The 16857-nt window shown below is 37.4% G+C and overlaps 2 protein-coding genes across 3 annotated transcripts; both read left to right on the top strand.

The window, feature by feature from the left end:
- The first annotated feature begins 1930 nt into the window (after positions 1-1930).
- On the top strand, positions 1931-9582 carry ubox5 (U-box domain containing 5). Of its 2 annotated transcripts, none has more exons than XM_005795048.3 (7): positions 1931-2026; positions 3225-3288; positions 3850-3951; positions 5368-6089; positions 6226-6842; positions 8284-8451; positions 9295-9582. In XM_005795048.3, the coding sequence occupies exons 2-7, from the start codon at positions 3235-3237 to the stop codon at positions 9510-9512; spliced, it is 1881 nt and encodes a 626-aa protein (XP_005795105.2). In that variant the 5' UTR covers positions 1931-2026; positions 3225-3234; the 3' UTR covers positions 9513-9582. The 2 variants fall into 2 exon arrangements, with proteins under 2 accessions (XP_005795105.2, XP_023199694.1); XM_023343926.1 differs by having other exon boundaries at positions 1932-2946.
- Positions 9583-13556: 3974 nt separating this feature from the next.
- Positions 13557-16036, top strand: LOC102221267 (vasotocin-neurophysin VT 1-like). Its single transcript, XM_005794919.2, has 3 exons — positions 13557-13727; positions 15339-15543; positions 15616-16036. The coding sequence occupies exons 1-3, from the start codon at positions 13614-13616 to the stop codon at positions 15750-15752; spliced, it is 456 nt and encodes a 151-aa protein (XP_005794976.1). The 5' UTR covers positions 13557-13613; the 3' UTR covers positions 15753-16036.
- Positions 16037-16857: the final 821 nt, after the last annotated feature.

Here is a 16857-nt window from a genome sequence, read left to right as displayed (position 1 = left end):
CTTTTATTTACATTTAACACAATGTTACAGCTTTTTAAAGTTTTGGTTGTATAAATAAAAAGTAGATAAACGCTTGTGAGACTAAAATTTTACATTGAGGGTGTGTGCATATCTAGAAAACTCTTACTTTCTTCTGTATAATTTGCATAGACAAAAGCAGAGAAGGAGGAAGTTTTAAAAAAATATCTAAAAAGTGGAAAGTTTGCCTTTTTAAAGGAGAGCATTCAGGCTAACTGCACTATGTAGTGTCCTACACATGAGTTATGATGTACAGTAGAGTCAGATGTGAATATCACGGCTTTTATAACTGTTGTTTATGCCAGCATTAAAAAAAAATGTTGCTCAAGAATATTAACTTATCTCTAAGGTATTACATAGTATTATCATCTTTATTACTGTTATTATATTATGGTGAATTAAAGGATGAAAAAATACGTGCCATTTTAGCTTTCCTTTCTGTGTTTTTTTTTTACTGTGTAGCTAGCCAATTGGCTGCCCATAATGGTGCAATCATAGCAAACTTGTCCAAAAAACTAAAAAAATAACAATGTTCCTTTTGTTGTAGGTGATGTAGTTACAGTATTGCATTGTTTAGAGAGGAAAAATGCTTCTTGTTTCAAATTTTTATTGTTTGCATTTATGTTAGTAGTACTGCTCTGGCTTGATTAAAACCATTCATTTGTTAACATTCAGCAGAACTAATAAAGATATGTGAAATATTCAGCCGCTTTTGTCCATGAGTAAGTCCTTTTAATGCTCTAGAAAACACTAGATTGAATTCTGGAAGGAAAAATGTTGTTGAAGGGCAACATTTACTGTCAAAAGTCACATGTGTCTTTTATACTTTGGACTTGTTTGGAACCAGATTGTCACTTAGCCTTAATAATTTCTTGTGACCTATTAGAAGTAAGAAGAAAAATCCTCAACATGGTTTCTTAGATATTAATCTCATTAAAGACAATAAATTGAATGATCTGAGATAATAAACAGCACTTCTGCTTTCCATCTGAATCGCAATTATTTTAGGGCCAAGTTGGCATTCAGTTTTAGCTATAACATACAGTGGGGGGAAAAAAATGTAAAATGGTTTTATTGTCTTGTATGGCAGAATGAATTCTCTATTAAATCAGTCTTGACAAGAAGATATAAATAAATATGGAGTAGTATTATCACCATAGGTCCAAACAAAGACCAGAATAAATTTCCATGTATGCGGTAGTTATTTAACTGAGTGCATCTCCTCTCATCTCCACAGACCCCACACATCCTGGACACTAGTTGTGTGGATTTTTATATTCAGGTCACGGAACAGAGAGCTATTTGCAAAAAGCAGCCGCCAAGATAGTTTCTTTCCCCAGACTGTCTGCCTGATCAACACTTAACAGTCGACAGAGTCGATACCTTGCATATTTGCACTAATTCAACCTTGTCTGCCTATGTGAAAAAAAAACACTGTACGTATACATAATAACAAGAAAGAAATGCAATTGTTTTTTATTTTGTCCTTTTCATATATTTATATTTTTAAAAAATTATATCAAGGTCAAACAAGTCAAATTCCTTGGTTGTGTGCACAAACTTGCTGAATAAAGTTGACTGAAAATCTTTGCAGTAAGTCGCTCCTCAAATCAGCCAGTATTAGAAAATACTGGCTGGTTTATTGTTGGTCAGTGTTTTTAGAAATGACAATTAGCTATCTGAAAACAACAGCAGTTTTAGAACTAACAGCCATAAAACATTAGTGTTAACTGGAAGGACATGTACAGTAAACTGTACAGAGACGATTTCTTCATTGGGCTTTGAAACAGAGTTTGAACAAGAACAAACAAGACCCAGAACTGAAGTCAACCAGAAAAAAGTGAAAAGGAGTCAGGGCTAATAAAAATAAATAAATAAAAGAAAAAGAATCACAAATATGACCCTCCTCGGCTTCCTTAGACATACCGGTTGTTGTGTTTGTAGCATTTGATTGTTGCTAGCTGCTTCCAAAAAATATCCAGAGGAGGAATACTACAGAACCGAGCAGGCAAGTGTTCGCGCCACCAAGCAGAATGGGTTTTACTATTTTTATTTCCCTACATATTAATTTGGTTATTGATATTGTCAGTCCGATCCAGCATTTGCATTTCCAGATACATTTGTTAGCTGCTGCTGCTAGCTGCTAGCTGCTGTATGAAGTATGGCTGTAATGGATCGATGTCAAATAAATACAGTTACGAAAATATATATATTAAGGAGTTAGGCGTTAATGTACTTATTAGATACTGTGAAATGTTTCAGTGGCATGCTACTTACTTACCGTCTCCGGTATGATCCATGAACACTGTCGTAGTTTGTGCAGCAGTTTTCTACTGTAATCACTAAAAATAATATAAAACATCCTTTAGTGTCACACGGTGTTGAAATTTAGGTGTACAAGAAAACAAGTTAAATGTAAATGAAAGCGTGTAAACTAAGGTAAAAATAAGAATGAGGAACTGTACTCTCATGCGTTTCTGTGTCGTCTCGGTCAGCAGTTTGAATCAGAGCTGTGATAAGAAATGCACTAGAAATTTGATGTTTTACAAATATTCCAGCGTCTGAAAACGTCTCCACAGTCATGTCACGGAAGCTAAAGGAGTAAGTGCCACCATTAAACCACAAGAGGCAAGCTATTATATTCTTACACAGAGAGATTGTTTTGATCCCTCTTTGTTCATATTTATCTATGAAAAACCTTTTTAAAAAGCTTCAGAAAGCCACAGAGTTCTCGCATGATGAGGATGCACATCCTCCCAGATAAATAAATAAATATCATTTACCTTGATTTCTGGTTAATACATAGATACTTCAATTTCTGGTGGTATTAAATTGAGCATTTTTTGCTTGTGGAATAATGTTGGCTGCAAAGACTAACCTAAGACTAACCTTTGCTACAGCTGCAAACCTTACGGTGAAAACAGGAGAGTAAGTCACAATTTTTCTTTTCTGTTGCTGTATTTGAATCATTGATGCAGTCTTGCTCTCTGAGAACTGCCTTTTAATTTGGTGATGAGACATAGATAGTGGATGTAAACTGATCAGTTTGTTCAGTTTTTCAAGTTATGAAAGGACATATGAATAAGAGATTGAAAACACAAATTAGTATTTGAATCCCTGAGTGCATCACTTTCCCTTGGCCTTAAGTTACCTGTGCGTTACAGAATTGCATTGTTTTGCTCTTTACTCACTTTGTGTCTTGGCAGGTTGCAGAATATGGTGGTGAACCTCTGTCTGCCACACTTTTCAACAACGGCTCATTGCAACAAGGTGTGACATGTTTGAAGCCTATTAAAACAGTATTGTACAACCCTCAAGCTGTTTTCTTACATGCCATCTGGTTTCGCAACATTGATAATAATTTTACTATAATGAAGTGACAGGAATCGACAGCGGTTATATCCCTCTCACAAATGAGACCGATACTAGATTTTTTTTTAATAGCCGTTACTCTTTCAAGTTCACAAAGAAACTCAGACGAGATGTTTGTTTTTTTTTCTGGAGGGATGTGGAGGAAGGCTGTGTGAAAATAAAAGAGCAGGGTACAACGTGATGTGTGGGAGAATAAATCTCAACTGTCCTTGTCCTTTGTATTCCATTTCTGTAATCTATCATGGCTGCCTTTTCTCAGCACTCAGGACGTATAATATATACCTTTTATTCTGCCAACAAAATTACATATTTCTCTCTTTTTCTGCTGCCTCCTCCTCTGTTTATGTCACAGAAACAGTTGTCCATGGGTGCCATTGCCATTTGCAAGGATAAAAAGATGCATAGACATGCTGTTTAAGGCTTTTATTGATGTGCATATCTTTTATGTTATATCTTTAGCTCTGTGCAGATGGCTATGATGTTACAAACATTGTGTCAGCAGACCCTTCACTACGGAAACAAGGCTTCAAGTTGGAATACTTCTTACGTCCACCCTTGCATGTAAGATTGTGTGTTATTGTGGAATAAGTCACCTTTTTTTAACCTTTTCTTTGTTTCATTTAGTCATCCAACACTTCAAACATTTTCTGTTTCATTCTATGGCCTCTAAATCTTTTGTGCTTTTATTTTATTTAACCTTTAATTCATCAGGAAAATCCCGCTGACATTAAGTAACCCTTTTGAAAGAGAATCCTGGTCAAGAGGTTACAGAACATTAACCAAAAACCAAAAAAGTTAACTCCGTCATAAATTAATTAATTAAAACATTTACAGACTGATGATTCCTTCTCGAAATCAGTAAGAACAGCCTTAAAAGCATTTAATGAGAACACCTTCTTTACATTCATGTATTTTGGCAACTGGTTCCAAGAAGATGGAGCAGAAAACTGAAAAGATTTCTTTCCAAGTTCAGTTCAGACGTTAGGCACCAAAAACAAACATTTCTGATGTGTGGGTTGTGTCAGCACTGCCTTGAGGTTACGTGCTACAGTTCCACCGCTGCCCTCCAGGTCCGGTCTGAATGATGGTCATTTGTGACCAGGTAAAAGCTCAGGCACTGAGCCATGAAATAAACGCCAAGGGTGCTACTGTGGCTGTCAGTGCAAGAGGAGGTTGAAGGGTGCCGTCTGCATCCCTGCAGGCTTTTACTCTAAAAGTATTTTTTAGACCCAGAAAAAAACAGGGGGACTATGCCCAATTTTAGACCTGAGAGATCTGAATGTGTTTGTAAAGTCTATCCCTTTCCACATGTTGAGCATCAGGGATGTGGGGGATCGGGTGTACACTTTACAGGGCCTCCGGCCACCTGTGACGGTACAGTACCATTCCACCAGCTGTGTTAGTGTCACGGATGGGGTCAGTCTCGAGGCTGTTTGTGCAGCCGCCTCCTGGTCATCCCCAAATACCTTTATTGGGTTCTACAGGCTAAACCTGGCTGTGTGTCACCTGTTGTAAGGGATCCTATTGCAGTATTCATCTTTGTCTCAGTAAGGTGGACATGCCTTTATGATGTATTTTCTTCTTTTGTGTATGTGATTCCTTAGGACTCTGGCAGTCAGTAAGGATAAAACGGAGCAAAAGTGACGACTGTAGCAACGGTTGTATGAATCCTGTTTGAAAGATTGTGTTTTGCGAAAATATTAAGGGACTGAGTTACTGTTGTCATGTGAAAATATAGACTCACTGGTGTCACCAGGAATCACACATGACCTGTTCATGTGCAGGAATGCACATCACATCATGATTAGTCTGATTAATTTGATTAATCCAATTAATTGTTTCAGTTCTACTTAAAAGTGTGTATTGCTATCAGATTTGACAACTTCCGATGATTTTTTTTCTATCAATTTCTGATTATTGTTTATGTGCTGATATAATGCTGATCTCTGCATCTATTTTTCCATTTATCCCTTTAAGGTGACATTGAAGTTTGGCTTCCCGGTGGAGCTCAGCCGGGTGGATGTGGAGCTGTGGCCCTGGGGAATGGACCGGGGCCAAGCCTGCAAAAGACTGGAGATCAGCACAAGTTCAGATATCAGTGCTCTGTCATGTCCTGGGCAGATTCATCGACAGGAGCAGAGTAAAAACCAGGCAAAAGACCAGACCATAAAGAACAGGCAGAAGCATCAACCTGTTTCTAGTTGGTCCCAGCAGAGTAATGGCAATCAGTGGAGTATTCAGGCCCAACAGTGGGAGGAAAAAGCTCAAGATGGGCCTCCACAGACAGACTTCCAATCTCAGTCGAGCTCTGAATCAGAGTTCAAGCAGGTCGCTCGTTGTGAACTCACAGAAGAAACCCAAGTTTCATTCAGTCATTCAAACTTTTGTCCCCGAGCTCCGTTCCTCTCTGCTCCTCCTCCACCGCCGGCAAGCAGTCGGCAGGTGAAGCTGTGGAGCCGGGGGCTGCACTCGCTGAGCGCCGTGACGCAGCTTCGTGTCACTGTGCCATGCGGCGGCGCTGCGTCTTCTCTGGGTCTGAAGGCTTTGGCTGTGTGGGGCCAACCTGCTCGCTGCTGCCCGGCTGAGGAAGTGGAGAGGATTCAAAGAATCCAGGAGTCAAATGAAAGGCGGGTGGAGCGCCCTGTTTTTTTTTCTCCTCCTGTCGGCCAAACAACACACACCCTCCAGAACAGCCTAAGGTACAGAACATTTCGAGTAATGTTTATTTTAATTTACGAGAACATCTGATTTTATGATCACTCAAGAGTCTGAACGAAATCATTTGATTGCAAAACAGTGTTTGATTTATGCTGGCTTTCTTTTTGGCTCGGCCAGTTTTTCCATCCCAGAAGAATTCCTGGATCCTCTAACGCAGGAAGTAATGGCGCTCCCTATGCTGCTTCCCAGTGGAATGTCAGTGGACGCCTCCACTCTGGAGGAGTACCAGAAGAGGGAAGCCACTTGGGGTCGACCGCCAAACGACCCCTTCACCGGCGTCCCCTTCACCTCCACCTGCCAACCCCTCCCCAACCCCCAGCTCAAAAGCCGCATTGACCACTTCCTGTTGCAGAAAGGGATGGTGAGGAGGGACGGGACGCTGGGAGGACAAGACCAGGGACAGAATCCACAAGCATCAAGACTCGTAACCTCCTGTGTTCAGGGTCGTTCTCAGACTTCTCCAAGTTTTACTAAGACCTCAATAAACAGTAACTCTTCCCATTCCACAGATAAAAACACAGATACAAGCCAAACCTCTGCTCACACGGCAGTGGATAATGAATCGGGACCATCATCAAATAACAGGATTGATATATCTAATATCAAGCCACTTTCTACAGATAGTAAATCAGAGATGAACAGAAGAAAAAAACGTGAGATTTCAGTAGAAGCTTCAACACCTGGAAAGCAACTGCCTTCTGAAAGCAAAAAAATAAGAAATAATTCAGGTTTAGGTGAGTAATGGGTATGAAAGGTCATTTTCTTGAAGCTGCATCTTTTCCTAAATACAGGCAGCATCACACTCCTTGATTTGTCTTAAAACGTTTGATGTTCCAAGATCATTTTTTGAAAAGAAAAGAAATCATATAGAATAGAAAGTTAAACTTTGTCACACTCAATATTTAATATAGCTGTAGAAATTAACTTGGTTATTTACACTTCTGACATCTATATGCACTGACTATATACTGTATTTATACTTAAATCAGTCATGCTTGCAATCTTCAGGATTTTTGTGGGCATTTTCATTTATTGCTTAAATCCACAGAGAGAAGAATATACTTTTATCAGTTTATGTTGCAAGTGTTAGAACCACAACAATTAGCAAATCTCACCAGTAGAATGTGTTCAATGTAACATCCTTACTAGATTTTAATGCCTACAGCTATTACAGCTGTGACAAATTGGGGCTGAAGTTTCATATTATCAAACTTTTCATACATTTTAAGCTTCTGTTAGAGTATGTCCTGATGTTACACCTCTACTATCATATTCAAATATTGTAAAAAATTGTAAGTCCTTTAAACTGTGGTGTACAGCATTCTGAATAGTGTGAACTATATTTGAATTTTGGGGGGGGCACACTGTATGCAACGTTAATATAGCTAAGATCTTGACGACTCTTGTTTAATGCAGCATAAAAATGTTTAAAACTGAAGTAGAAACAAGATAGAGAAGTCTTTAAGAAACTACATGTTATGTATGTTTTCAGTGAGTCCATTGCAGAACGACTTTAACACTGTTAACTGTTTATTTAGTGCAATTTACATTGTTATTGCAACATTCACCGACATTATCGCAAGGCTTTCTGACATCTGGCAAACATTTTGTGTTTAAGGTTTATCTGGAATGCTGCAAGTTTTGGTAGATTTGACTCAATGGTAGTTTCTGCCAATCACAGGCTCCCTACCACATAAAATCAGCTCCTGTTTTGTCCCATGGTCTCACCTGCAGCTGTGGTTTATGACTGCAAAACAGTATCTTATCTGGTTTTTAGCTTCCTTAAGTAGCATATCATCCTAAGGTTTCTCTTTAGCTCCAGTAAGGAAAACTGCACAGAAATCTGGGTTGTTTTTTTTTAATATATATGTTTGACTTGCCTAATTGAAATGAGTTTTGTTATTACAGACATCCTTAAGTAATTTTATTAGGTCATAACATTAAATTAGGTATCGTTTTCTAATTTTCAATAATTTGTTGTACTTAATTGCCTTATTACACCATACTTCTAATTGGAGTTGTAAATCAGTACAAGGATGCGTCATAAATATGGTTTTCATTCTGTGCTCACCAGGTTTTGTAATTATGAACACTGATTTCCCAAACGAATCTTCACAGTTTTTGTGTTTTATTTAATTATTTATTTTTTGTTTCTCACTCTCTGCTCGTTTTCAGAGCTTAGCTCCAGTTCCCACGAGCAGCTGCTCTCAGCCAGCCTGGACGAGGCCCTGCTCTCTGCCTTGCAGGGACGTCCCTCCTTTACTTCAAACTTGCTCCACCAAGCAGAAAGTACATCTCAGTCGACTGTGTGCCAAAGTTCAGGCTTTGCGAGCTCATCCACAGGTACAATCTGTTCTCTCTGGGTCTCTGCAGGTATTGCACCACATCCTTGTAGTTTCCAAGAACCTTAAAACCTGTCTGCATAGGACTGAATGGTGTTCAATCTTTATGGTGAGAAGTTCATTTACAGACATGTAAATAATGTCCACTGGCTGGGATGCGGCCACATTCACCTGTAAATGCCGTCTGCAGCTGAATGTGTGCTGAATATCATGTGACTTACTAAGTATGAGGAAAATGTGACTGACACACTTCTTTTGTAATTTTGGTTGAGTTTAAAAATGCAAATACTGTGAGGTTTGTTCTCTTTGTGCTTGTCACAAAGTGATCTGTCAAAGTCTGTGTGCTAGTAAAAATGTTGCGGTTGACCAGCTCAGTCAAGTTTAGGTAATGACAAGTCCTGCACTTTAGGCAACATTTACGCAAATTTTCATAGTCATAAAACTGCTTAGACTTGTAGTGTGATAAAACCTCCTTTTTTATTACATTTTTTAAGTTATTTTTACATTTTTTTTAAAAAATGTAAACTTCCAAATTGTTATCTGGTTTGAAATTATTAAAATTGTTTTTCTTTTGAAATCTCAGTATAATTAAAGCTTATAGTCATACAACCAAGTCATTCTATTTCAGAGTGGAAAGATTGTACAAAATATACCTTAAAGATTTTTATTAACAAGGATATGGTGTAGAGGTTTGAAGTTATTGTTGATTTTTTTCCAATCCACAAAGGGTCAAAATAACGAATACAGACTGGAATGTTTAAGAAATTTAAGGTTTAAAATGTTAAAAGACTTGTTTATGCATCAGTCAACCTTTTATTCCGTCTTTGCTGTATTTTCTATCCAGATGGGAAGGTGTGCTCTGACTGTTCCCGTTCAGTCTCAGTTTACTCAACATCATCATCATCATCGATCTACCGGCTGGGATGTGGCCACTTGCTGTGTCGTGCCTGTGTGCAGAAAGACTCAAAATCACCAAACTCGACCAATAAATCCGGCTGTATTTTCTGTCCAACCTGCCTGAGTCGTACTCCATGCAATAACATTTTACGTGTACATTACTGACAGCAAAAGATTTATTGGCATCAGTTATTTTTTTTCTAATTTAATAAATGAATAAATATATTTGTTGTGATTTAATGTCCAGGGTTCTTTCAGTAGCATTGTTGCTCATTTCGTGCTTTAAAGTTCAGTCAAGTTTGTTGTTTAGATCCATGAAGTTACTTAAACTGCTGACATCATCATATTATCCTCCACTGAAGGAAAGAACATCTCTGAGAATGCAGACCTTTTCATTGAGAACTCAGACAAATACACATATACAGAAATTCCTGTCCTCTTCCACCCACTCTGCCTTTTTCTTGGACTCTTTAATAGAAGTGAAGTTGCAGCCTTGGTGCCGTCATCTGTGTTCAGAGGGAGGAGACATGGCAGTGCAGAGGATGAGCAAAGAATGAGGGGCAGCAATGCTTGTGAGCTTGATAACGAGAAAGATTTGAGAGGGAATAAAGTCGATCCAAGGCTGGGTGGTCATGAATGAACTAAAAGGGGTCACGATCAGCTAATCATCTGGACTTGTGATGTTTTACTCACCTTGTACTCGTGTCTGGCCCCTGTCTCAGTCTGTTTCCTAAAAGTGAAAGCAGAGAATTATTTTATGTTAAAGACACAGAAACTCATGCAGGGCTTCTTTGTAGTCTCTTGAAGTGGAGTTTGTGGAAATGCGAGACACTGTGAAGCAAACCGAATAGCCGAACTACAGCCCTGATTTCAAACCTGTTGAACGCTTCAGAGCATCAGAGTGATCAACACGGCCACCACCAATGTTGCTTAAAACATGGGATACCATCCCACAGCAGTGTGTGGCCATCCTGGTACCCAGCATAAGGAGGAGGTGCTAAGCAACTGTTAAATTGCTAAAATAACTTGGTTCTTCAAAGACCAATAATCCAGTAAACGACATTAAAGTAGAGTCAATAGGAGAATAAGCTGTTTGGCATCGATAGAGAAGACTTCCAAGTTATTCATGGTCAAAGCAATTGTTAACAAAAAAAGGCATTTTTCTTCTGATTTTGAATAATTTAAAGGGGAATGAAGGCTTTCTAGTAATATATGATTTATTTCTATTATTAGAAAGAAATAACTGACTAAACATAAATGTTCTTACTGTTAGAGCTCTCAGTTTATTTAATCCTGTCTGGATACTTTAAAAAAGGTATTGTTTTTAAAAAATGAAGAAGGTTATACAATCCCTGTGACCTAGAATTTTTTTTTTCCAAATCAACAGTAAAAGCTCCAAAGTAAATCATCTTTTATTCTCGTTAGTGAATGTAAAGCTCTGACGGCCACAGCTTTTTAAAATTAGAGTTGTGTAACGGTAAAGTAAGAATCTTTTATATGTGTGTTATGAGTCCTCCAAATAGCCATCCTGACCCTGGGATCTATGCTTCTCTCTGCTCATTTAACGTGTGATTAATGTGAAAGAAGGCTACTAGTGTGACAAAAAGTCTGTACAGACAATAAAACCCAACTTTTATACATACGCATACTCTAAAATACTGCAAATAAATAGATGTTAAAAGTACTATAATATGTTAGTCTGGTGAAAAGTGTATTTTATATTGGCTCTGAAATACTGGCCACACCTCCATTTCACAATTATAACATTTAAATTTGCTTTTTGCTATATTTTTTGTGTTTTCTATGTTGTTACACAGAAAATGTCTGTACATCTTTCAAAAATATTACGTTTTTTGCTAACTCGCTAAGCTGTGGTGCACAAAAGAGTTGAAGTGAAGTCACAGGTTCTACATTTATTGGTCTTCATAGTCATAAACAGCATCATTTCTGTGTTGGTTTCCCTGACAACATTAAGCCTAACCAAGGTCGTGATCCTGTATCCGCTCTGTCTAACTGGAATCAGTGGTTCTGCATGTGGAATGAAGACATCAGCCTCGCCGTTTCAGCTGGAGGTACATAAAGTCCCTAAAAATATAAAGGCTAAATTAGACCCACTGGGTCGCTTTTATTCGGTCAAGGTGACTTTATATTTAGCTCAATTTTTATTAATCAGTTAAACTGTTATGTTTCTGTTATGAGCTAATACAAGATTTAAATAAACCATGTAGTTTACAGTCATAAAGTGTAAAATGCAACATAAATATATCATAATCAATATTTTTCATTGTTTTCCAAAGCAGATGGTAATCTGAAAATCACACTTGACAACAAAAAAGCTTCATGTGTGTCTATATTTTGATGATTAGTTTTAATTTGGATAATAACATTAACAATTTGGATCTCTGGGATGGCCTTGTGTACAAGTGGACGTTTTCTTGGTTAAACCTGGGTTTTTTTTGGTTTTTTTACAGGAATGTCAAATGTAGCCACCTATTAACGGTAAAAAGTGCAAAGGGAACACTTTTACTAAAAATGTTGGTGAGATAGAGTTGCTGATAGCTTTAGCAGGGGTGAACAGGCAGACAACTTACCGAGCTACAGCTGAATTTAATCAGCATAAAGTTTAAGGAAATAATTCTTTGAACCTTTTTTGTTCTTTTCTTTTTAGTGTCCGATATTAGAACAAAGTGTCCGCTGATATCCACAGATTATGTGAAATCAATAACCTGTTCAATGAGTAACTACTCCCGCTTATATTCTCACTCGTGGAACATCATCTTGAGGTCGTTCTTAAAGCTAAACAGTAAATTTAGTGGGAAGCTGCAGAGTTTGGGTGTCGTTGTAGAAAATGTCCTCAGAATAAAGTGATGTACTGAAGTGTAGCTGAACTCTCATGACTGAAACCGTTTGATTGATATAGAGAAAAGTGAAACTTGCTATATTACACATATTTTATTACATTATAGACATATTTAGTGTATTCTAATGTAAAGTAAGCTATTCTGGTGATGAAATCTTTTAGAGTAACATGCTGACACATCGCTTTTCACATAATAGTAACAAGTGAGATGATTAAAACTGATTATTGCTTTCTGTGCCAGAAGCTAAAACATTAACCCCTTAACTCCCATCACCCTGGAGCTTTTTCCCCCCTTCTGTCTAACTTTGTCCTGATTAGATTCCCATTAAACTTCAAATGTAAACAAATATTTAAAAAGAAGTGTAATCTGTTATTTTTGGAGGATTTTTATTTCATTTTCTGTTTGTTTTTGGGTTGTTTTTATGGGGAGTTTTTCAACAAAAGATCAAATATAGGAGTAGTATAGATAGGGCCTAAATGTAATGGTAGGGCACTCGTTCATTAAGTTTCCAAGCTGCCAAACAACAGCTTCTGATTTATGAGTTCAAACTGATTTTACAGTCCCCACATTGTTTCTCTGGCTGCCATTTTGTTGTGTTTGCATGTTTTTCGGGTTTGGTGCTAAAAACATAATGCCATAGTTGTCTGATGACGCTTGAAGAGAAGATGTAAAAAAAAATTTATGATGAATGCTATTTAAGAGTAAAGTTCCATCTGAATACAGTGGGATCCATTAAAGGACCATTACGCTCATTAACCCGCTGGTGCTCAGTTTTCCCTCTTGTTTAGTTCATCAGCATCACAACTAATAAGAGAGAAACAACTCAAAGCATGCAGAGGAAAAGAACAATCAGCAGAAGTATGTTTGTTAGAAATGCTAATGTTTTTATGCTCATCAACAGTTTAGTCAGCATCATAATTCGTGTGACCCTGAAGTTCTCATGATCTCCCTTGTCTGAATGTAACAAACGCGAAAAATGGCTGCGCTGAACAACTGAACTGTGCATGATTTTCATAAATTGTTCTCCATCTCGCCGCTTATTAATATAAATCAGATTAGTTGTTCTTAAGCTTCAATTACTTGTTTTCTCGCCGCAGATTTATTGTGTCATCCAGTGCGGAAATTATTCTGAAAAGCTTATTAGAAGTAAAGTGCGGCGCAGGGCTGAATACAGATGCTGTTTTCTTGTGTAGATTTGGCTGATGCTCGCATCCGATGCAGACTCACATCTGTTGCGACCCCTCGCGCAAACGGCTCGTGCACGGTTGCCTGGGGGTGGACGGCCAGTGACGTCAGGTGTAGGTCTCTTTGTCAAACAACGTGTCCATGTGCTTATAAGTGAGGAATGATCGGTGGGCTGTCAGTCAGACATCCACACAAGCGCAGGAAATCAGAAGCAGCAGCCATGCATCACTCCCTGCTGTGCGTCCTGGGACTCCTCGCCCTCTCCTCCGCCTGCTACATCCAGAACTGCCCCCGGGGAGGGAAGCGGGCGCTGCCGGAGGGGGGCGTCAGACAGGTGAGCGCCTGAGGGTGTAACATCTTTATTTTTCTTTGAAGATGTTTTTTTTTTATTTTTGGTTTTTAAAAGAAATTATCTTAACGTCAATAATGCGTAAAATAAGTGTGCCGCTGCCATTTTATCGTCAGTAAGCAGATTTATAATGTGTTTCATTTGTAGGTTTGAATTAGCAAAAGGTGGACCGTTATAAAAATGTAAAAAATTAATAACAAATTGTAATATTCTATCATTTAATCAAATTTCTATGTTAAAGTATAAAACTACATTTTAAGATGCGTTTAGTGTATTATCGTTCAGACTTTGTTTTCATTTTTAGATGTTATCTCTAATACAGAGGCTAATTCATGAACATATGATTGTAAATGCAATTCTGAGAATATCTGGCAGGTGGAGATCTATTTTAATATATTTTCCTTTATTTTTTAAATTTAGATGAATGTGCTCATTTATTCTTAAAACTGGGAAATGTAATCAGATCTGGACTTTAAATAAAACAAAAATATAAATAATGTTCCTTTTTTGAACGTGTAATATAAATTTTCTGAAGATTTCAGACTGCTGTCTATGAATCACTAAGAAGTTTTTTTTATCCAGTTAAATTTAAATATATATATTTTTAAATCAAATGCAACTCATAAAAAAGAAGAAATAGTTTATAAGACCTTATAAATGTGAAACATTCCGGGGGGTTTTCTTTGTTGGTTTTATTTTATTTATTTATTTTTTGCTTCAGTATTTTTGCCAAATGTTTCCTTTCAAGAATGAAATTTTGAGAATATTTGAAATTTTGATAAGTTTTTGATTTTTTACTGCTTTAAAAACGTGGCAATTTTGTCAGAACTGTGATAGAATACAAATAATGCTTCATTTTTTTACTTTTTCTAAAAATAATTTCAAGGCCTTAGAAGATACAAAAACGTTTTAATTAAACATTACAGATTGTTTGCGTTTTGTTTAATTTTTCTAACTTTATTTGTATTAGTGGGAAAATATCAATACATCTAAAAAGGTTACGTAGCACCATTCATAAAGAAAGTACTTTTCATTAAGAAACAGAGGTAAATAAAACATGACATTTTCTTTAAAAAGTAGTAAATTGAAGCTCAAGACAAAAAGAATCAATAAATGTATAAATATTTTATATGTGAAAGGAACTGGAATAATGTATAGTAGTCTAGGTAAAATATGAATTTTAAGAACAAAAATGAGAAAATAAGAGAAGTTTCACTTTAATGTGAAATGATTGACTTTTGTTTATAAATGTGGATGAATTAAAAAGCTAAGTTTAGTAAATATGACATTGTAATAAAATTATATATATAATATTTATAGTTTAAGTATTTTTTTCTTGTAAACCCAGTTTCAACTTGTGTACAAAATACATTGTTTAATTTATTTTATTAATAATGTGGAGTTAACCTCCTGCAGACATAAGTAACAGCTCAATTCTGCTCAATCAATTCTATTTTATATATTTGATGATTTGCATTTTTAGTTTTTTAAGTTCATTAATTTTGAGTAAATATGAGAGCAAAGTTATCCTGAATGTTCTCGTGGTTTGACTAAGTATTTTTTATTCTTTGCATTCACTTGCTCTGCCTGTTCCAGTGCATGCCTTGCGGCCCTGGAGACAGGGGCCGCTGCTTTGGCCCCAGCATCTGCTGTGGAGAGGGCCTGGGCTGCCTACTGGGCTCGGCAGCTGCAGCTCACTGTGAGGAGGAGAACTACCTGCTGACCCCCTGCCAGCCTGGAGGGAGACCCTGTGGACCTGAGGGGGGGCACTGCGCCTCCTCGGGACTCTGCTGTAACTCTGGTACCGTCTCGTCTTTAACTCTGGGTTTAATGGTCACGTGATGATGTGAACTGATCCGTGTTTCTTGCTCAGAGGGCTGCATGGTGGACTCTGACTGCCTCGGAGAGACAGACGCCGCAGATCCGGCCCAAAGCTCTGCAAGGAGCTCCCCTACAGACCTGCTGCTTCGTCTCCTTCATGTGGCCAGCAGAGGACAGAACGACTACTGACGCTACAAGCGTCACACTCCCCCTCTGCGCCTGACGACCTGCAGCAACGACAGATATTAGACCTCAATCTGTGAACTCTGAACCCAGTCGACTTTTCTTTTCTGTCTTAAACGTCTTTTCTGTGCTCTTCAACTTGTTTTAATAGAAACATCAGAACAGAGAGATTAAATGAACAACAGCATAGATCTTGTTTAACTTCAATTTAAGAAGCAATGTACATACATGCACATAACGTGCACAATTCAAGGCAAAGGAAACCGTGTAAATAAAGAAAGGATCATGGATTAAAGTTGTCACTGTCTTATGATTGGAGGAGGTAAATGTAGTGTAACTCTGCCTGAAGGACTTTGTTGTTTTTTCTCATCATACCTGTAGGCCTTTATTAGTCACATTTAGTAAGGTTTCCATGTGCGTGAAAGAGAATGGAATGATAACTACACTCGAGAAGTCATCTAAAGTAATTGATGTGATTTAGTCAGTAATTTATGGAGTTGGTGTCATCCCTTTAAAGCTCAGAGAGCTTATAGTCTTGTACCAACATGTTTTATTTGATAAACAAGTGGATGGGAATTGTAATTTTCTTACCGTCTTTTTTTAATGATAAATGAATTCTGACAAGGGTGGCACAGCTGCAGGTGATGGCAGTTTGTCAGCATTGTGTTTCAGCTGGAAGTGAATGCAGCACCTCCCAGATTTAGACAGTTATACGTTTCAATCGATCAATTTTGTTTTAGAGCCTACAGCCTTTTTTTATACATGCTTTTGTTTTTAAAATTCAGTCTTGTTCCAAGTGTCAGGAACCTGCATCTCCCCTTAAACAGAGCAAAGTGTCAATATTTCAGAGGAAAATCAATAATGAACATGCAAAACTAATTAATCCAAAAATTAAGTTATGTGTAGCAAAGTGGAATGATGGAACAAGGAATTTGTTTGGAGAAACTTTGAGATTTTGACCAATTCTTTCACACAAATTGAAGATTTTGGGGGCCACTTTTATACATTATTTTCTGTTCTATCTGTAGATTTAGGTAATTTTAGCAGCTTTATTTTCTCTTTCAAACTTCAATAGAAAATGTTCTTAGCAATATGTTTGGGATAATTCTCT

Source organism: Xiphophorus maculatus, chromosome 12, assembly GCF_002775205.1.
Source record: "Xiphophorus maculatus strain JP 163 A chromosome 12, X_maculatus-5.0-male, whole genome shotgun sequence".
Taxonomy (NCBI): Eukaryota; Metazoa; Chordata; class Actinopteri; order Cyprinodontiformes; family Poeciliidae; genus Xiphophorus; species Xiphophorus maculatus.
This window is presented reverse-complemented; position numbering and strand designations above follow the sequence as displayed.